The following is a 21824-nucleotide window of genomic DNA, read 5'->3' on the forward strand; positions in this document are numbered from 1 at the left end:
CTTCATCCAGCTTTTTCTGGGCTTTCAGCAAGTCGTTTACTAATGACCTCATTTGAGATTTTACTACTTCAACTTCTTTTGGAGATTGATTGATCGGACTATTCAATCCCTCTACCGGAGCAGCTGTTTCAGCGGTCTGTTGTTCTACGTTGACGTGAGTCAGCGTACTTTTGGCATCCAAGGGCTGCTCTGTTGCAGTCATCTCAGTCTGTGTTGCCACCTCAGCTCTTCCAATAACCTTTGAGAGCTCCGAACCCCTTTCGTTTGAATATTGAAGTTCGTGTTCAAGTTTTTCCCATTTCAGAGTCCTGTCCTTCAGCATATGCAGGAGTTGGCTGACCGTTAACTCCTCTGACATCAGACGTTTTGTGTGCTCCTGCTCCATTTTCTCCATCAGCTGCTTCTGTTGTCTTTCCAGATTCTCCAACTCTATATCAAAGAACTCTTTCGTTGCATTCAACTCTTGCTCACAACGGCGAAGCATTTGTTCTAATTGCTGTTGTAGTTTGAAATGGAGTTGAGTTCGAGCCCGGTGTCCCTCAGAAATGGGCACATCAGTAGACTTGCCAGACTCAGAATCCACAGTTAAACTATGTTGTTGTTGCTCAGTGGAATTCTGTGCTGAAACTTTGTCTTTTGCACCTGAGTTGGGCTTACCATCATCCGTTCCAGAGTCTGGGCCGACTATCTTCACCGAGTTCTCACTCGTTATTGTTTGTAGGAAATGCCAGTCCATATTCATTTTCCCAATCCACTCCCGTCCCAGCAGTGGAGAACCTCCTTCAGATATCACATATAAGTCCATTATTTGACTGTCTTCGCCCTTGTGGACCACTGCAACCTCTATTTTCCCGATGGGGTACACTCTTTGCCCCGTGTATGTTTTCAATATAATCCCCGTATCCTGTAGGGGAATATGTTGGAATAACTTTCCGTAATCTTTCTTATTTATGACCGTCAATGCCGATCCAGTGTCCAATTCCAGTTTTACTTGGACTCCTTCTATCTGAAGAGTGACCCAAATTGTCTGGAGGTCTGCACCCTTACCAGCGTTGAGTACTCTTAAGCTAGCCAGTTCATTACAGCTTAAGCTAGCCAGTTCATTACTGCTAGCGTCTGAATCGGACTCCTGTTCGGTCACCTTGTGTACCTTTGCGTATTTTCCTTGTGGTGACTTCTTGTTGCTGGTCTTCTTCCCTGACCTGCATACTCTAGCTATATGTCCAAGCCTACCACAAGTTCTACATTCTTGGTTTTTAAACCAACACTGGTTCTGATCATGCGTTGTCTTTCCACAACGATAACATTTGCCAGAACTCACACCCAATTTGTGTGCACTGAGCTCCGGTGACCGTAGCTGCATTACTGCCGTGCCTCTCGCTGCGGCTTCGTGTGCTGCTACCATAGTGACCGCCTTCTCAAGCGTCAGCTCATTCTCCTCGAGCAGTCGCTTTTGTGTATCCTGTTTAAATAAACCACACACAAATTTGTCTCGAAGTGCCTCTGTCAGTCCCGTTCCAAACTGGCAATATTTCGCTAATTTACGCAATTCCAGCAAATAATCAGCATTGCTTTCATGCTGTAGCTGCCTTCTGTCGTAAAATTTAAATCGTTCCGCTAGCATCAGCGGCGTGGGGTTTAGATGATCTTTCAGGACAGTAACAATCTCATCGAACGTCTTATCCGCCGGTTCATCTGGTGATAACAGGTGTTTCAATTGCCCGTATGTCTTCGCACCCATTAAATTTAATAATGTTAGAGCTTTATCTTGGTCACGAATTTTATTGGCCTTACAATAATTTTTTACTCTTTCAACATATATGGCCCAATCTTCGAGGTCACTATCAAAGGTGCTAATATTCCCGTGTTTAGGCATTGTAGATTTGCAATTTCTCAGATTTTTTTTTTTTTTACTGCTATCCAAGATGGCGGCTTCCCGCTCTTGCCGTCGTCCTCCGCCCACAAAATGGCGGTTTTCCCGCGCTTGGCGGTCTTCACCCGTCCCCCAACGCCGTCTCCCTTCAGCCCCCGAGTGCGGCCCTTATCTTCGCCGCGATCGCCCGAGTGCGGCCCTTATCAGCGGATGCGATCGCTGGATCGCGAAGCGGCTCTCGGCTCTTATCAGGAGATGCGATCGCTCTGTTGAAACGCCTCCCGCTCAAAGCGGCTCTCGCGCCCTATTCCTCCAGCTCCCCCAGCCCCGTTCGTGCGGCCAACGCGGTCGACTGCCTGTCGCGTCGCTGCCCGGCTCAGACAACGGCTTACCCACCACCAAGCTGGAGAAGAAGCTGACGGTCGCCGATGGAGGCTCCGAGGTCAGGATGTCTTCCAGTGGGGTGGAGAGGGTGGAAACCTCTCTGCAACGTCCTGGCTGTGGACGAAGCTGCCGTGGAGTGACTGCCGCAGTGTCCGAATCAGACTCGTCGCCAGTGTTAAATCTGTGAGTTGTTCAAGTAATTAATACTCAGACTTAATCAGTAACAATAAAACAGGTCTTTACTGGTTGGAGGTAGGGACTATACGTAGGTCTTTACTTCATGCCCACAGGCGGGAACTGAGGGGAGATCAGTACCCACAGTACTATTTATACCCCTATGGCCAGGAGTGGTACTGCGTATCACTACGCCCAACAAGTAGTGCAGTCCTGTCCATAGGTTCAAAGTAGCACACATATTACATACACAACACCTCTGTTGTCCAACTGAGTGGGAATGCCCTTGCTTTGTTCCACTGTTACCTATCCAGTCATAGCTAGAGAATCTCCTGCAATGGCTTCTCTTCTTGCCCCTGCACTATTACCTCTGGAGTCCCCCAAGGATCTATCCTTGGCCCCATCCTATTTCTCATCAACATGCTGTCCCCTGGTGACATCATCCAAAAACATGACGTCAGGTTCCACGTGTATACTTATGACACCCAACTATCCTAATATAGACTGGGATCGTAATAGTGTTAAGGGTAGAGAAGGGGAAGAATTTCTGAAGTGTGTTCAGGAGAACTTTCTTGATCAGTATGTTTCCGGCCCGACGAGGGAGGAGGCATTGCTGGATCTGGTTCTGGGGAATGAGGTAGGTCAAGTGGAGCAAGTGTCAGTAGGGGAACATTTAGGGAACAGTGATCATAGTATCATAAGATTTAGATTGGCTATGGAAAAGGACAGGGAGCAATCTAGAGTAAAAATGTTTAACTGGGGGATGGCCAATTTCAGCGGGATGAGAACAGATCTGGCCCAGGTAAACTGGAATCAAAGATTGGCAGGCAAAACTGTAATGGAACAATGGGCCGCATTTAAAGAGGAAATAGTTCAGGTACAGTCGAAGTACATTCCCACTAGAGGGATAGGCAGGGCAACTAAAGTCAGGGCTCCCTGGATGCTGAAAGAGATAGAGAATATGATGAAGCAGAAAAAGGCAGATGTCAGGTTGAAAATACATCTGAGAATCAGGCTATATTTAGAAAGATCAGAGGAGAAGTGAAAAAGAAAATAAGAGGGCAAAGAGAGGGTATGAGAATAGAATGGCAGCCAACATAAAAGGTAATCCAAATGTCTTCTATAGGCATATAAATAGTAAAAGGATAGTAAGAGCAGGGGTGGGGCTGATTAGGGACCAAAATGGAGACCTATGCATGGAGGCAGAGGGTATGGCTGAGGTACTAAATACGTACTTTGCATCTGTCTTCACCAAGGAAGAGGATGCTGCCATAGACATAGTGAAGGAGGAAGTAGTGGAGCTACTTGATAGGATAAAAATTGACAAAGAAGAGGTATTAGAACGGCTGGCTGTACTTAAAGTAGATTAGTCACCAGGAGCGGATGGGAGGCATTCTAGGATGCTGAGGGAATTGAGAGAGGAAATCGCGGAGGTACTGGTCATAATATTCCAATCCTCCTTGGATATGGGGGTGGTGCCAGAGGACTGGAGAATTGCAAATGTTATACCATTGTTCAAAAAAGGGTATAAAGATAAACCCAACAACAACAGGCCAGTCAGTTTGACCTCTGTAATGGGGAAGCTTTTAGAAACAGTAATCAGGGACAAAATTAACAGTCACTTGGACAAGTGTGGATTAATTAAGGAAAGCCAGCACAGATTTGTTAGAGGAATATCGTGATTAACAACTTGATTTATGTTGTGTATGTACCTTTAAGAGAATAACTGGTCTCAGACTGCAGTACCGGCAGTGACCACCCCTGTATAAAAGGCGCTAGAGAGCCTCTGTTGTTTAGTTTCGTTTATGCCTTTCACCAGTAAAGATCTGTTTGTTTTCTCTCCTGCTAGTCCGTGTCTCAATCATTCATGGACTTTGATGAGGTAACAGGGAGGGGTTGATGAGGGTAATGCAGTTGACGTAGTGTACATGGATTTCCAAAAGGCGTTCAATAAAGTGCCACATAATAGGCTTGCCAGCAGAGTTGAAGCCCATGGAATAAAAGGGACAGTGGCAGCATGGATATGGAATTGGCTAAGTGATAGGAACCAGAGAGTAGTGATGAACGGTTGTTTTTTGGACTGGAGGAAAGTATAGAGTGGTGTTCCCCAGGGGTTGGTACTGGGACCACTGCTTTTCCTGATATATATTAATGACTTGGACGTGGGTGTACAGGGCACAATTTCAAAATTTGCAGATGACACAAAACTTGGAAGTATAGTGAACAGTGAGGAGGAGAGTGATAGACTTCAGGAAGACATAGACAGGCTGGTGAAATGGGTGGACACGTGGCAGATGAAATTTAACGCAGAAAAGTGCAAAGTGATACCTTTTGGTAGAAAGAATGAGGACAGGACATATAAACTAAATGGTACAATCCTGAAGGGGGTGCACAAACAGAGAGACCTGGGGGTATGTGTGCACAAATCGTTGAAGGTGGCAGGGCAGGTTGAGAAAGCAGTTAAAAAGGCTTGAGGGATCCTGGGCTTCATAAATAGAGGTATAGCGTAAAAAAGTGTGGAAATTATGATGAACCTGTATAAAATACTGGTTCGGCCCCAACTGGAGTACTGTATCCAATTCTGGGCACCACACTTTAGGAAGGATGTGAAGGCCTTAGAGAGGGTGCAGAAAAGATTTACGAGAATGATTCCAGGAATGAGGGACTTCAGTTAGGTGGATAGACTGGAGAAGCTGGGGTTGTTCTCCTTGGAGCAGAGAAGATTGAGAGAAGATTTGATAGAGATGTTCAAAATCATGAGGGGCCTGGACAGAGTAGGTAGAGGGAAACTGTTCCCATTGGCAGAGGGTTGAGAACCAGAGGACACAGATTTAAGGTGATTGGCAAAAGAACCAAAAGCGACGTATGAAAAAACATTTTTCGCAGCTAGTGGTTAACATCTGGAATGCACTGCCTGAAAGGGTGGTGGAGGCAGACTCAATTACGGCTTTCAAAAGGGAATTGGATAAGTACCTGAAAGAAAGAAATTTGCAGGGCTACGGGAAAAGGGCGGGGGAGTAGGACTAGCTGAAGTGCTCTTGCAGAAAGCCAGCACGGGACGATGGGCTGAATGGCTGCCTTCCATGCTGTAACCATTCTATCATTCTAATTCTATCTCACCATCACCTCTCTCTCGACCCCTCCACTGATTTTTTTATTGTCAGATTGCTTGTCCAACATCCGGTATTAGATGAACTGCAATTTCCTCCAATTAAATATTGGGAAGACCAAAGACATTGTCTTCAGCCTCCCCACAAACTCCATCCCCTGGCCACTGTCTCAGGCTGAAACAGACTGTTTGCAACCTTGGCATCCTATTTGACACTGAGCTTGCGACCTCATATCCTCTCAAAGCCAACATACTTCCACCTCCACAACATCGCCCGTCTCCGCCCTTGCCTCAGCTCGTCTGCTGCTGAAACCCTCATCCATACACGTGTTACCTCCAGACTCGACTATTCCAAGGCTCTCCTGGCCGACCTCTCGTCTTCCACCCTCAATAAACTTGAGCTCATCCAAAGCTCTGCTGCACATATCCTAACTTGCAGCAAGTCTCGTTTACTATTACCCTTGTGCTTGCTGACCTACATTGGCTCCCAGTCCACCAACACCTTGATTTTAAAATTCTCATCCCCGTGTTCAAATCCCTCTATGGCCTCACCCCGTCTTATCTGAACCTTGTAGTGTCAGCACTGTGCATTCGTTGAACTCGGCAGTGTTGGCGCTGTGCGTTCTCTGAAATCTGCAGCCCGCCTGACAATGATTGGATCAAGATACACATTGCAAAGAGTTTGAATTACTCTACAGCAAACTGGATCACATGACACAGTCCAGAGAAAGTGTTGGGTGAGTAGTGTCTCCCCACTTCCTGTCGGTGAGAATATGAGAATAAGAAGTTTGCTATTTCCAACACAGTTGTGGAAATAAATGCAGCCAGACATAGAGAAGATGTTTCCACTTGTGAGAGAGACCAAAACTATGGGCCATAATATAAGAGAGTCACCAATAAATCAAATAGTGAATTCAGGAGAAACGTCTTCACCTAAAGTGTGGTTAGAATGTGGTACTCGCTACCTCAAGGAGTGGTTGAGGCGAATAGCACAGATACTTTTAAGGGGAAGCCAGGTAAACACTTGAGAAAGTAATAGAAGGCTTTGCTGATAGGGTTAGATGAAATAGGGTGGGAGGAGACTCGTGTGGAACATAAACACCAGCATACACCAGTTGGGCTGAATGTCCTGTTTTTGTGCTGTAGAGCCTATGTAACTCTATGGAGCCCTTCTATGAACTTCCCATAGAGCTCCTGTAGAAGTGCCTTACTTCTTAGCTCTGGGTAATGACTCAATACACACTTGGATTCGTCAGACGGACAGGCCTTTTATTTTACTTCACTTGCAAGGGGAATCAGCACCTCCACTCAAGGGGTGAGGCTACTATTCCAATGATACAGTGTAAACGTTCTATATTTATACAGTGTAACAAACAAGTTTGATTGAAATTCCTTTGTTCCTCTATCAGGATACATTTTAGATTAATCATCAGGTAGAAATAACATATTGACAGAAGGATCCTGGACACATAAGTCAACCGTTAATCTATAACAGGGCATGAATCGTGTAACCGGAGGTCCTCTTTAATCATATATAAGGGAGGCAAGCTTTGCTTTCGGTCACAAGTTATCAGGTCATTGGTACACCAAAGAAACTCATTATTCCACTTCTACATTCTCATTAGGTGGGCAGGCATCTGTTCTTGGCTGTAGTTCGAGTACGTGCAATAGCTCTAGTTACACATCGACACTTGCCCAGTGTCAAGTCTGAAAACTTTTATCCAGCAAGCACTTGAAATTAACCCCTTATATCATGTAGATTTCCTCATTCCCCCCTTTTGTCCTTTCTAAGGACAATCTATCTCGCTAAGTTTAAGAAACTCTACATCAAAGGTCTCACCCTTAATATCCTCATATTCAGACATCATTGGTACTGGAGGAGTTGACGCTAATAAGGAAAGGACTTTTGTACACAATAATTTTAAACAACCAATCAATAAACTAATTAAAATTATTATCATCACAATTGCGATAAAAGCTTCCAAAATTTGCTTTCCCAATGCTCCTCCCCATCCTGAAATCCAATCCCACATTGACCATGGTTCAGGTTGACGTAGTTTCTCTACGGCCTTCTTTATGTGGTTTACCAGATTGGTGATATTTTCTGAGCTATCTGGGATATAGGTGCAACATTCGGTTTTTATGATTGCACATGTGCCCCCTTCTTTTGCCAACAAATAGTCCAGAGCCATGCGGTTTTGTCCCAGGGTGGCTATCCAAAGATGAAATGTGATGTATATAAGGCACTACATATCCCAAATAACATGACCCAGTCCAATTTTGTGGTAACCAGGGGTATGCTCTATGCCCACAGATGAAATAGGTGTTATTATAGGCTTCAAATTTGTTCCATATCTGGTGCATCATTCCTATTCCGTGTTCTCCTTTCCAGATTTTTTTACTAGTCAAATTTTGTACTGTGGACAGGTTCCACCATCCCCAATAGGGCCATTCGACTGCACCCGGTGGTTTAGTAGTAGTTTTAGTCAAAGTGTAGTTACATTTGCACTCACTCCATCTATCTTCTTCTACTACCTTATCCTGCCTAATCCTAAGACTCAGGGGTTGATACGGGGGTACCTGCATAGTGTGATCCTGAAGCTGAACCTTCATAGTCTCGTTATAGCATATAATATAAAAGAAATCACTGTTTAAAAGTACACATTCTTCTATGCATGGTTTGCCCTTCAGGGGATCTGATAAGTCAATATGGCAGTTTCAATTATCGTTAACAAAGGGAACAGTCTTATTAGAGTCCAAATCCAGTTCATCTTGGCAGTGTATCATCTTCAACTGATGCCTTCTTACAATGGGACGCATGTATCCATGTTGGTCGCTCCTTTACTTTTACAGCGGTGTTTGTGGTCAGGAGTACTTGGAAGGGTCCCTCAAATCTGGGTTGAAGGCCATTCTTTCACTTGAAGATTTTTATGTAGACGTTATCTCCTGGCTCGAAAGTATGGCACTTTCCTTCAGCGGGATCGACCTGGGCTTCCTTCACCTGTTGATGGAAACTAGAAATGCATTTGGTTAGTGCAATGCAATAACTCAACATATCTTCCTCCATTTTATGAATGTCCATTTATTTAGCTGTTAAAGGTGCCGAAAAGGGCAATCTCTGTGGTCTTCCCATGACGATCTCGTAAGGCGACAATCCTGTAGTTCTGTTGGTAGCAGACCGCATTATCATTAAAGCTATGGGCAACAAATCAACCCATTTAAGTCCAGTTTCTTTACACAGTTTTGCAAGCTTGTTTTTCAGCATCCCGTTATATCTTTCCACTAGTCCAGCCGACTGTGGATGATAACTGCAATGGAGGTGCTGGTTAATCTGTAAGGCTTTGCATAGTTCCTTAATCACTGTTCCTGTAAAATGGGACCCATTGTCACTTGACAGTTTTGCTGGTATCCCAAAGCGAGGTACAATGTCCTTCAATAAACATTTAGCAACAGTAGTGGCGTCACTCTTTCTACAAGGAAACGCTTCAATCCATCTTGAAAACATATCAACAATAACTAATACATATTTAAAGCTCATACACACAGGTAGTTCAATAAAATCCATTTGCAAGTGTACAAAAGGACCCATGGGGTTTGGATGGGATGCGGGCTGTACCTTCTTTATTTTTTTTCCTGCATTCATGGTCTGGCAGATAATACAATTTTCACATATTTGTTTTGCCAACTTTGAGATTCCTGGTGCATACCAGGTCTTGAGGATATAGTCCGCCATCCCCCTTTTGCCCGCATGGGTGAATTTATGAACACATCGGGCAATTGGTGATAGTAATGATTTGGGTGCCACCATGCGGCCGTCATGATGAACCCATAAGCCGTCAGTGTTTTTTTAAAACAATGATTAACAACCCATTCCTTTACTTCATCAGAACTGGCCCTATCTTGATGGGTCAGCACATCATCTAAGGACGGGGGCTGCGGTATCTCTGGCTTTTCCCTAACAGGGAAGGCTGAAACTTGTCGTTCAGTACTTGATATAGCTACTGACTTAGCAGCGCTATCTGCAGCAGCGTTTCCAAGCGCAACCTTGTCCAAATGCCCCGTGTGCGCTTGGCACTTAATAATTACAATCTGTTTACGTCTCTGAATAGCTAGTAAAAGATTTTTCACTTCTTGTGCATTTTTAATCTGGGTTCCCGAGGAAGTCAGGTAACCATGAATTTTCCAAATTTGTCATGCTCATGTATTCATTGTCTACAATAGCCAGTCATTCCTAGAAAATGCTTCATTTCTCCTTTAGTTTTTGGCAACGATGTGTTGCAAACAACCTTTATTCTATCCGGCGTTAACTCCCTGTTTTAACAATGATTCCATCACTGGCTCAATTCCTTTTTCTGCTTTCTCTGACAATGGATACTGTGACCTTTTGGGTAATGGTGCAGCTGGATTAATTGTAACTTTATAGGGCTGTGCAGTCTAATAGTTAGGAGGTATTTTAAATTTAAAAACGGCTGATAATCTTGTCCTGTTTTGTCATAGCAGGCCGTGCAGTGCAATTTTGAATGCCATTTCCCTAGTTTCAGGGATTCCTGGTATTGTTTTATGGAGCTTGTAACGAATCCCCACGCTCCTAACAGACTGACAAGTTTGGGACTCAAACTTGGGTCGGCAATTTCCCATGCGTAAAGAACAGGGTGTTTTATTTCTGTTACTGGGTACGCATATGCCTTATCTACTTGGATTTCTACCGTTACTCCTGATGGGGAGCAAATAATTGTAGCATTAATTTTGCACAGCAAGTCTCTTCCACATAAATTCATAGAGACATCTCCTGATAACAGAAAGGAGTGTTCTTCCTCAAATTCTTCTACTTTTACTGTGAGGGGAGTCGATTGATTCAAGCGTTGTAGTATTCCAGCCAATCCAGCTATCGGGGTCTTTTTCCCATTAATAGGCATTCCTTCAGAATATCCTTTCCCTAACACCGAAAAGGTTGCTCCTGTATCTACTAAAATGACATAGGTCTCCCAGCTATTTGCATTTTAACTTCAGGTTGGCTGCGTGAATTTAAAGAAACAACGGGCATTTGGTGGTCTGTGGCGCTTGGGGCTGCTGGTGTCAGTCAGTAATTCTGATCTCTATTTCTCCTAAATCCCTGTCCGTTTGTAGGGTAACCTCCTGACTGGTCCGAAAAAGGGTTATGGACAGTGAAATTAGGACCTTTATTCTCTAACGGAGGTCCATTATTGGAGGTTTGGTTCTGACAATTTTTCGCAGGGCATTGGTTTGCCCAATGTCCGGGTTGTCCGCAATTGTAACAATTACCAGATCGTCCATACCCTCTTATTCTACCACGTCTTCCTCTATATTCCCTTCTATTCATCCTTCTATAGTTACCTTGTTATCCTACCATAATAGAGGAGAAAGGTGTTTCTTCGGGGTAATTTTTTTCTTCTTCTGACTCAACAAACATAGAGGCAGTCTTTTTATCTGGCTGTTCTCTATTTCTCTCTTGTCCGTTAAACATTCCTCGAGGCAAGTAATTCTTTCTATGTTAAATGACTATCTGAGGGAAAGGGTCTAGTCTTATTTACAGTCCATTTGGACCAATTTGGTAGGTGATCAATGGATGATTGACCAGTTCTTTAACATAAAGGCTGCTGGCGTGCCTTTCTCGGGTGGCTTACTGGCGCTAGCACTCATTTTAGCAGTTTAAATGGTTCACTTAAAACAATCTAAACTCCCGTGACAATCCATGATCTGCGTTGTACGCCCCTACAGATCAGATTAATAAACTATACATACATATAAAACTCGAGGGTTCTCAACCCTCGTGGAAGGTATTTCTAACTGGGGAAAATACTGAATCCACAATAGCTTAGTGGATCATGTAAAAGACATCACTATTTTCTCAACCATACATTCCGCCGCGGGACTCACTTCCCCGGCTTGGGTCTTTTCCAACCCCTTCTGCAGTTTTTTTTTCAGCTTAAATATTTTAGTTAAAACATACAACAATTCCGTAACACTCTATGGTCTGCGTGGGACGCCTCTACAGATCAGACATGACTAAACATTAATACATATAACAATAAACAATAAACAATACACTTGTTAAACAACAACCAAAGTGTTACTAAATCCCCAACCTATGCAGCCTTACTGGACAAAGCTGCAAAGTTGATTGATGATAACAAGTAGTTAAATACTCACTCTCATAAACATTAAACATTGACACTGTGTTTCAGACAACCGCCCACTCTTCTCTCTTTTTTTTTTACCCTATCCCCTTTAGCCAAATCTTTAGCAAAAAGGGCCTTCAATTTGTCCCAGCTAACTTCAAGCTCTTCTCTCCTTCTACCCTACTCCCTTTAGCCAAATCTTTAGCAAAAAGGGCCTTCAATTTGTCCCAGCTAACTTCAAGCTGGAACCTTGCTAGTTCAATTTCCAGTAAATCGCTAGCTCCTTAGTTAATCAAATTCCTGACTTAACCTTCTCTCTCAGCAAGCTGGAACCTTGCTAGTTCAATTTCCAATAAATCGCTAGCTCCTTAGTTAATCAAATTCCTGACTTAACCTTCTCTCTCTGGTACCTTTATTTCAGCGCTTCCTACAGTCCTTTTCTGCACGATCCTGTTCGCGGGGCGTCAGCGCCTCATGGCTGGTCCTCTGTTCCGTTTCTGAAAGGGAAGCAGTCACAACGGCAGTTTAACCCCCGAACCTTGTGAGTCAATTACCCGATGGCAGTGCTGTCCAATGGAATAAACAGACTGTGCGCAGCTATGCTTATGGCAGGGAAAGTCCCAAAAATGTGGCAAAACACCACCTTCGGCCGATGGGATTTTCCCAACCGAGCAACGTACTCGGCGTCTGTTAACTCACCAATTGGTACAGCAAGCCATCTCGGTGGAACCTCCAAATTGTAGAAGTGCCTTACTTCTTAGCTCTGGGTAATGACTCAATACACACTTGGATTCGTCAGACGGACAGGCCTTTTATTTTACTTCACTTGCAAGGGGAATCAGCACCTCCACTCAAGGGGTGAGGCTACTATTCCAATGATACAGTGTAAACGTTCTATATTTATACAGTGTAACAAACAAGTTTGATTGAAATTCCTTTGTTCCTCTATCAGGATACATTTTAGATTAATCATCAGGTAGAAATAACATATTGACAGAAGGATCCTGGACACATAAGTCAACCGTTAATCTATAACAGGGCATGAATCGTGTAACCGGAGGTCCTCTTTAATCATATATAAGGGAGGCAAGCTTTGCTTTCGGTCACAAGTTATCAGGTCATTGGTACACCAAAGAAACTCATTATTCCACTTCTACATTCTCATTAGGTGGGCAGGCATCTGTTCTTGGCTGTAGTTCGAGTACGTGCAATAGCTCTAGTTACACATCGACACTTGCCCAGTGTCAAGTCTGAAAACTTTTATCCAGCAAGCACTTGAAATTAACCCCTTATATCATGTAGATTTCCTCACTCCCCATGAAGAACTCCCCTTAAAGCTCCTCATGAAGAACTCTCCTTAAAGCTGCTCATGAAGAACTCTCTTTAAAGCTCTTCACAGAGAACTCCCCTTAGAACTCCTCCTTAAAGGTTAAGAAGCATTCTCCTGTCCTAATTGGGGCATTGCACGGGTCATAAAGCTGAACTCACCTTCATGTTCCGCTATTTAGATCAATAATGAACCCAAAGAAATGGCATCGAGACCAAGGGAAGAAGAGAAAATGAACTTTTTCAGTGATGGGAAAAGCAGAGTTGGTGAGTTTTATGTCTCCTACTTTATGATGTTCATTTAGTTGCAAATTTGTTTGGGATGATTGGTTTTCTGCTGTTTTTATTTTGGAAAGGGCCTCAAAATGGCAGTGTTGACGAATGGTGTTCTATGTTGTTCTAATGTGGGTTAGGTGTTATGTGTAGCTCACTCAACACTGCCCTATCAAATGAGCCCAGATAAAGTATAACACACCAGGTGCAGAGCAAAGTTCCTTCCATTCTGCCCCGAGAATGAATCGTAATTCCAGTCTCAGAAAAACACACCTCCACTTGTGTGGCAATTACATTTCCCAAACCAGCTACCGTTGTAGGGTCAGTGAGATTGACAAGTTACTGTTATTCAGTAGCAAATTCTGGGCATTTTTATGTGGTGGAGCTACACTGACTATAAGCTCACAGAACCTCACAGAAACCCCACAGTGCAGATAGAGGCCATTTCGGCCCATCGAGCCTGCACCGACACATATCCCACCCGATCCCCGTAACCCCACACATATCCCACCCTATCCCTGTAACCACATGTATTTAATCCCCTAACACTAAGGGTCAATTTATCATAGCCAATCAACCTAACCCGCACATCTTTGGACTGTGGGAGGAAACCGGAGCACCCGGAGAAAACCCACGCAAACACGGGGAGAATGTGCAAACTCCACACAGACAGTCGCCCGAGGCCGGATTCGAACCCGGGTCTCTGGCGCTGTGAGGCAACAGTGCTAACCACTATGCCACTATGCCACCGTGCTGCTGATTGACTCTCCCAAATCATTTCACTTACAGCTAAAAGAGACATGTCCTTTATCTCCTGTCAGCTGTGGCTCAGTTGGTAGCACTCTCGCCTCTGAGTCAAATGGTTGTGGGTTACATAGACATAGAAGATAGGAGCAGGAGTAGTCCATTCGGCCCCTCGAGCCTGTTCCGCCATTTAATGAGATCATGGCTGATCATCCAAATTCAGTACCCTGTCCCTGCTTTCTCCCCATATCTCTTGATCCCTTTAGCCTTAAGAAATATATCTAACTCCTTCTTGAATATATTTAATGAATTGGCCTCAACTGCCTTCTGTGGTAGAAAATTCCACAGGTTCACCACTCTCTGGGTGAAGAAATTCCTCCTCATCTCAGTCCTAAATGGCTTACCCCTTATCCTTAGATTGTGACCCCTGGTTCTGGACTCCCCGACCATCAGGAACATCCTTCCTGCATCTAGTCTGTCTAGTCCTGTTAGAATTTTATAAGTTTCAATGAGACCCCCTCTCATTCCTCTAAACTCTAGCGAATATAAGCCTAATCAACCCAATCTCTCTTCATACGTCATTCCTGCCACCCCAGGTATCAGTCTAGTGAATCTTCGCTGCACTCCCTCCATGGCAAGAACATCCTTCTTCAGATAAGGCGACCAAAACTGCACACAATACTCAAGGTGTGGTCTCACCAAGGCCCTGTACAACTGCAGCAAGACATCCTTGCTCCTGTACTCGAATCCTCTCGCTATGAAGGCCAACATACCATTTGCTTTCTTAACCACCTGCTGCACCTACATGCTTACCTTCAGTGACTGGTGCACAAGGACACCCAGGTCTCGTTGTACTTCCCCTTTTCCCAATCTATTGCCGTTCAGATAATAATCTGTCTTCCTGTTTTTGCCACCAAAGTGGATAACCTCGTATTTATCCACATTATACTGCATCTGTCATGCATCTGCCCAATCATCCAACCTGTCCAAATCATACTGGAGTTTCTCTGCATCCTCCTCACAGCACACATGCCCACCCAGCTTTGTGTTGTCTGCAAACTTGGAGATATCACATCTAGTTCCCTCGTCTAGATCATTAATGTATATTGTGAATAGCTGGGGTCCTAGCACCGATCCCTGCGGTACCCCACTAGTCACTGTCTGCCACTCAGAAAAAGACCCATTTATTCCAACTCTTTGCTTCCTATCTGCCAATCATTCTCTATCCAAGTCAGTACCTTACCCCCAATCCCATGTGCTTTAACTTTGCACGCTAATTCTTATGCGGGACCTTATCGAAAGCCTTCTGAAAGTCCAAATACACCACATCCACTGGTTCTCCCTTATCTATTCTACCAGTTACATCCTCAAAAAATTCCAGTAGATTAGTCAAGCATGATTTACCTTTTGTAAATCCATGTTGACTTTGTCCAATCCTGTCACTGTTTTCCAAGTGCTCTGCTATTACATCATTTATAATGGACTCTAGCATTTTCCCCACCACCGATGTCAGGCTTACCGCTCTATAATTCCCTGTTTTTTCTCTACCATCTTTTTTGAATAGTGGGGTTACATTATCTACCCACCAATCCATGGGAACTGTTCCAGAGTCTATAGAATTTTGGAAGATGACCAGCAATGCATCTACTATTTCTAGGGCCACTTCCTTAAGTACCCTAGGATGTAGATTATCAGGCCCTGGTGATTTATCGGCCTTCAATCCCATCAATTTCCCTAACACCATTTCCCTACAAATACTGATTTCATTCAATTCCCCCCTCTCATTAGACCCTATGTTCCCTGGCATCTCTAGGAGGTTATTTGTGTCCTCCTTTGTGAAGACAGAACCAAAGTATGTATTTGATTGGTTTGCCATTTCTTTGTTCCAAAAGAACATAAGAAATAGGAGCAGGAGTAGGCCAATCGGCCCCTCGAGCCTGCTCCACCATTCAATAAGATCATGGCTGATCTGATCCTAACCTCAAATCTTCTATCACTCTGCATCCACCCGAACCCATGTGATCTCCCAGGAGAGGCGAAAAACCAGATAAAAGACCCCATGGCCAATTTGGGAGAAAAAAATCTGGGAAATTCCTCTCCGACCCATCTAGGCAATCGAAATTCTTCCAGGAGATCACTCTGTCCCTATATTTTCTACAGTACTTACCTTCTGTAAAGACGATCTCCACCCCAGCCAGGAACAGGAATAAAACCATCTCCTGAAATCTAACACAGAATTAGAACACAGTAGGAGCAGAACCAGGCTACACGGCCCCTGGGCCCACTCCACTACCCACAGGGCCATGACCATTCCGAACCTAGACTCATGTCCAATTTCCTGCCCGCTCCCCATAACCCTTAATTCCCTTTACCTCTAGGAAACTATCTATTTCTGTTTTAAATTTATTTAATGATGTAGCTTCCACAGCTTTCTGGGGCAGCAAATTCCACAAACCTACCACCCTCTGAGTGAAGAAGTTTCTCCTCATCTCAGTTTTGAAAGAGCAGCCCCTTATTTTAAGATTATGCCCCCTAGTTCTAGTTTCACCCTTCATTGGGAACATCCTCACCGCATCCACCCGATCAAGCCCCTTCACAATCTTATATGTTTCAATAAGATCGCCTCTCATTCTTCTGAACTCCAATGAGTAGAGTCCCAATCTACTCAACCTCTCCTCATATGACCACCCCCTCATCCCCGGGATTAACCGAGTGAACCTTCTTTGTACTGACTCGAGAGCAAGTATGTCTTTTCTTAAGTATGGACACCAAAACTGTATGCAGTATTCCAGGTGCGGTCTCACCAATACCTTGTACAACTGCAGCAATACCTCCCTGTTTTTATATTCCATCCCCCTAGCAATAAAAGCCAACATTCCATTGGCCTTCTTGATCACTTGCTGCACCTGCATACTAACTTTTTGAGTTTCGTGCACCAGGACCCCCAGATCCCTTTGTACTTCAGTAATTTCCAGTTTCTTGCCATTAAGATAATAACTTGCTCTATGATTTTTCCTGCCAAAGTGCATAACCTAACACTTTCCAGTATTGTATTCCATCTGCCAAATCTCTGCCCACTTACTTAGCCTGTCTATGTCCCTTTGCAGGTTTTTTATGTCCTCCTCACTCACTACTTTCCGTCCCATCTTTGTATCATCTGCAAACTTTGATATGTTACACTCGGTCCCCTCCTCCAAATCGTTAATATAGATTGTAAAGAGTTGGGGACCCAGCACTGACTCCTGCGGAACACCACTGGTTGCCAATCTGAGAACGAACCATTAATCCCAACTCTCTGCTTTCTGTTAAAGAGCCAATCCTCCACCCACGTCAGAATATTACCCCCAATCCCGTGATTTTTTATCTTGAGCAATAATCTTTTGTGTGGCACCTTGTCAAATGCCTTTTGGAAATCTAAATACACTACGTCCACTGGTTCCCCTTTATCCACCCTGTATGTTACTTCCTCAAAGAACTCCAGCAAATTTGTCAAACATGACTTCCCCTTCATGAAACCATGCTGAGTTTGTCCTATTAAATTATGTTTATCCAAATGTCCTGTTACTGTCTCCTTAATAATGGACTCTAACATTTTACCAACCACAGATGTTAGGCTAACAGGTCTATAGTTTCCAGCCTTCTGCCTACTACCCTTTTTAAATAAGGGTGTTACATTAGCAGTTTTCCAATCTGCCGGGACCTTTGCTGAGTCCAGGGAGTTTTGGAAAATTATTACCAATGCATCCACAATCCCTAACGCCACTTCCCTCAAGACCCTAGGATGCAAGCCATCAGGTCCAGGGGACTTATCCGCCTTGAGTCCCATTATTTTACCAAGTACCACTTCCTTCGTGATTTTAATCATATTTAGTTCCTCCCCTCCTAGAGCCCCCTGTTTGTCCAGTGTTGGGATATTCTTAGTGTCCTCTACTGTAAAGACTGATACAAAATAATTGTTCAGTGTTTTTGCCATCTCCATGTTTCCCACCATTAATTTCCCGGTCTCATCCTCTAAGGGACCAACATTTAGTTTAGCCACCCTTTTTCTTTTTATATAACTATAGAAACTTTTGCTGTCTGTTTTTATATTTTTTGCTAATTTACTTTCATAATCTATCTTCCCTTTCTTAATCAATCGTTTAGTTATTTTTTGCTGTCTTTTAAAGACTTCCCAATCTTCCATCCTCCCACTAGATTTGGCTACCTTATATGCCCTTGTTTTTAGTTGGATACTATCCTTAATTACTTTACTTAGCCACGGATGGCTATCTTTTCTTTTACACCCTTTTTTCCTCAGTGGATTATATATTTTTTGGAAGTTGTAAAATAACTCCTTAAATGTACACCACTGATCATGTACCGTCTTACCCTTTAATCTATTTTCCCAGTCCACTCTAATCAATTCCGCTCTCATACCTTCATAGTCTCCTTTATTCAAGCTCAGCACGCTTGTTTGAGATCCAACCTTCTCACCCTCTAATTGAATATGGAATTCAACCATGTTATGGTCACTCATTCCAAGGGGATCCTTTACTAGGACATTTTTAATTAATCCTGTCTCATTACACAGGACCAAATCTAAGGTTGCTTGCCCCCTGGTCGGTTCAGTTACATACTGCTGAAGAAACCCATCCCTAATACACTCAATGAACTCATCCTCAAGGCTGCTCTGCCCAATTTGATTTGTCCAGTTAATATGATAATTAAAATCCCCCATAATTATAGCTGTTCCCTTATTACAAGCCTCAACTATTTCCTGATTAATACTCCGTCCAACAGAGTTGCAACTGTTCGGAGTCCTATAGACTACGCCCACTAGTGTTTTTTTTCCCTTATTGTTCCTTATCTCCACCCAAACACTTTCACTATCCTGCTCCTTTGACCCAATATCATTTCTCTGTATTATAGTGATTCCTTCCTTTATTAACATAGCCACCCCACCTCCTCTCCCTTCCTGCCTGTCCTTCCTGATTGTTAAATAACCTGGTATGTTTAATTCCCATTCGTGGTCACCCTGCAGCCATGTTTCTGTAATGGCCACAAGATCATACCCATATGTCGTTATTTGTGCCGTTAACTCATTCATTTTGTTACGAATGCTACGTGCATTCAGATAAAGAACTTTCAAAATGTTTTGTAACACTTACTTCCTGTTTTTTCCCTTTTTAGTACTTTACTTTTTACTCCATACCTTCTGTCCCTTCCTGACACGTTCTGTTTTTTAATTCCCCCACTGCTACCTAAGTCTATGACCTTCTCTGTTGTCATTTCTATTATTTGCTCTCTAGAAACCTCCCCCCCCACTAATTAGTTTAAAGCCCTCTCTACAACCCTAGTTATATGATTCGCCAGGACTCTAGTCCCAGCACTGGCCAAGTGGAGTCCGTCCCAATGGAACAGCTCCCTCCTGTCCCAGTACTGGTGCCAGTGTCCCAAGAAGCAAAACCCATTTCTCCCACACCAGTCTTTGAGCCACGCATTTAACTCTTTAATTTTATTTATTCTAGCCAAATTCGCTTGTGGCTCAGGTAATAACCCAGATATTATTACCCTTGAGGTTCTGTTTTTTAATTTGACCCCTAGCTGCTCATACTCCTTTAACAGAACCGTCTTCCTTGTCCTATGTACGTCGTTTGTACCAACATGGACCACGACAACTGGATCCTCCCCCTCCCACTGCAAGTTTCTTTCCAGCCCAGAAGAGATGTCCTTAACCCTGGCACCGGGCAGGCAACACAGCCTTCAGGACTCCCGCTCTTGACTGCAGAGAACCCTATCTATCCCCCTTATGATACTATCCCCTACCACTACAACATTTCTTTTTACTCCCTCCACTTGAATGGCCCCCTGTACCACGGTGCTGTGGCCAGGTTGCTCATCCTCCCTGCAGTCCCCGCTCCCGCCCTCACAGGGAGTAAGAACCTCGATCCTGCTGGACAAGAGCAAGGGCTGCATCTCCTTCAACACAACATCCTGGATCCCTGTACCTTCCTCACTCGTAGTCACACCGTCCTGTCCCTGACCACAGACTACATCTGCAGTAATTAACTTCATAGGTGTGACCATCTCCTGAAACAGAGTCCAGGAACTTCTCCCCCTCCCTGATGTGTCGCAGTGTCTGAAGCTCGGTCTCAAGCTCCATAACATGGAACTTGAGTTCCTCTAGCAGCAAACACTTGTCGCAGATGTAATCACCGTGAGCCTCAATGGGGTCCACCAGCTCCCACATCTCGCAACAGTAACACATCACCTGCTCCATTCTATATAATTAATTAAATTTCTTCTTATTAGTTATGAAGACCCTGCCTGGATATAGATGATAATATCACACCACTATTCAATAGGACTTACCAACTTAAAGGTATAAAAGAGAAGAGAAGGGAGAAAACCAACCAACCAGCTGATCACCAACCTCCTCCTTGAATACTGTCTGTGGGGCCTGTGTGGTTGACTCGTCTCGCTGCTCCGCCTCCGCAGTGCTGTCTAAGCCTGGGAGTGGGGGGAGAAACAGAGCCAAAAACACAACCTCACCTCCCACTTGCCCGAACTCTCCCACTTACCAAAACTCCAGTAGCACTCAATGCACAAGGCACTCCGTGCACAGCACTAGCCCCGCCCCTTTTATACCTAGATTCTACTTCCGGTTTAAACTGCCCAATAGTTTAATATACCCTTAAAAAATTAAACTTACTTCAAATAATTGACTTTTTAACACACTAAAATTCACAAAATACTCTTAAATGATTTTTCTCCCACTTACCAAAACTCCAGTAGCACTCAATGCACCCCATTATAAACTCCCCTGATTCTGATTGCAAGAGACCTACGCTTGACTTCACCAATCTTTTTCTCTTCACATATCTATAGAAGCTTTTACAGTCAGTTTTTATGTTCCCGGAAAGCTTACTCTCATATTCTATTTTCCCCCTCTTAATTATTTCCTTTGTCCTCCTTTGCTGAATCCTAAACTGCTTCCAAGCCTCAGCTTTGCTGCTTTTTCTGGCCAATTTATATGTCCTCTCCTTGGATCTTATGCTATCCCTAATTTCCCTTGTTAGCCACGGTTGCGCCACCTTTTTTGTTTTATTTTTATGCCAAACAGGGATGAACAAATTCTATAGTTCATCCATGCGCTCTTTAAATGTTTGCCATTGCCTATCCACCATCAACCCTTTATGTAACGTTCCCCAATCCATCCTAGCCAACTTGTGCCTCATACCATCGTAGTTTCCTTTATTTAAATTCAGGACCCTCATCTCTAAGTCAAGTACTTCACTCTCCATCTTAATGAAGAATTCTATCATATTATGATCGCTCCTCCCCAAGGGGCCTCGCACAACAAGATTGCTAATTAATCCTTTCTCATTACATAATACCCAGTCTAAGATGGCCTAATCTCTAGTTGGTTCCTCGACATTAGTCCAGGAAACCATCCCGTATACACTCTAGGAATTCCTCCTCCACAGTATTGTTACTAATTTGGTTAGCCCAATCTATATATAGATTAAAGTCACCCATGATAACTACTGTGCCCTTATGACACGCGTCTCTAACTTGCTGTTTAATGCCATCCCCAACCTCAGTATTACTGTTTGGGGGTCTGTATACAACTCCCACTAACGTTTTCTGCCCCTTGGTATTTCTCAGCTCTACCCATACAGATTCTGCATCATCAGAGCTAATATCCTTCCTTAATATTGTGTTAATCTCCTCTTTAACCAGCAATGATACCCCACCTCCTTTTCCTTTTTGCCTGTCCTTCCTGAATATTGAATACCCCTGGATGTTGAATTCCCAGCCA

General features: G+C 43.7%; 1 protein-coding gene and 1 long non-coding RNA gene across 4 annotated transcripts in view; one reads left to right on the forward strand and one right to left on the reverse strand.

Moving 5' to 3' along the window:
* LOC147116091 (anoctamin-7-like) overlaps positions 1-21824 on the forward strand; it is a 201937-nt gene that overhangs the window by 5947 nt on the left and 174166 nt on the right. For all 3 annotated transcript variants that reach the window (XM_085990813.1, XM_085990812.1, XM_085990814.1), the window contains exon 2: positions 13189-13273. In XM_085990813.1, coding sequence (XP_085846939.1) covers positions 13189-13273 — 85 coding nt within the window. The remainder of the gene's footprint in view (positions 1-13188; positions 13274-21824) is intronic.
* On the reverse strand, positions 6789-12988 carry LOC147116092 (uncharacterized). Its single transcript, XR_015078744.1, has 2 exons — positions 12091-12988; positions 6789-8906 (listed from the first exon to the last, which is right to left on the reverse strand). It is a non-coding gene; the product is annotated as an uncharacterized LOC147116092 (long non-coding RNA).

The sequence above is a fragment of the Somniosus microcephalus genome, chromosome 6 (assembly GCF_052327205.1).
Source record: "Somniosus microcephalus isolate GS21.2 chromosome 6, FLI_Smic_1.0, whole genome shotgun sequence".
NCBI classification, from domain to species: Eukaryota; Metazoa; Chordata; class Chondrichthyes; order Squaliformes; family Somniosidae; genus Somniosus; species Somniosus microcephalus.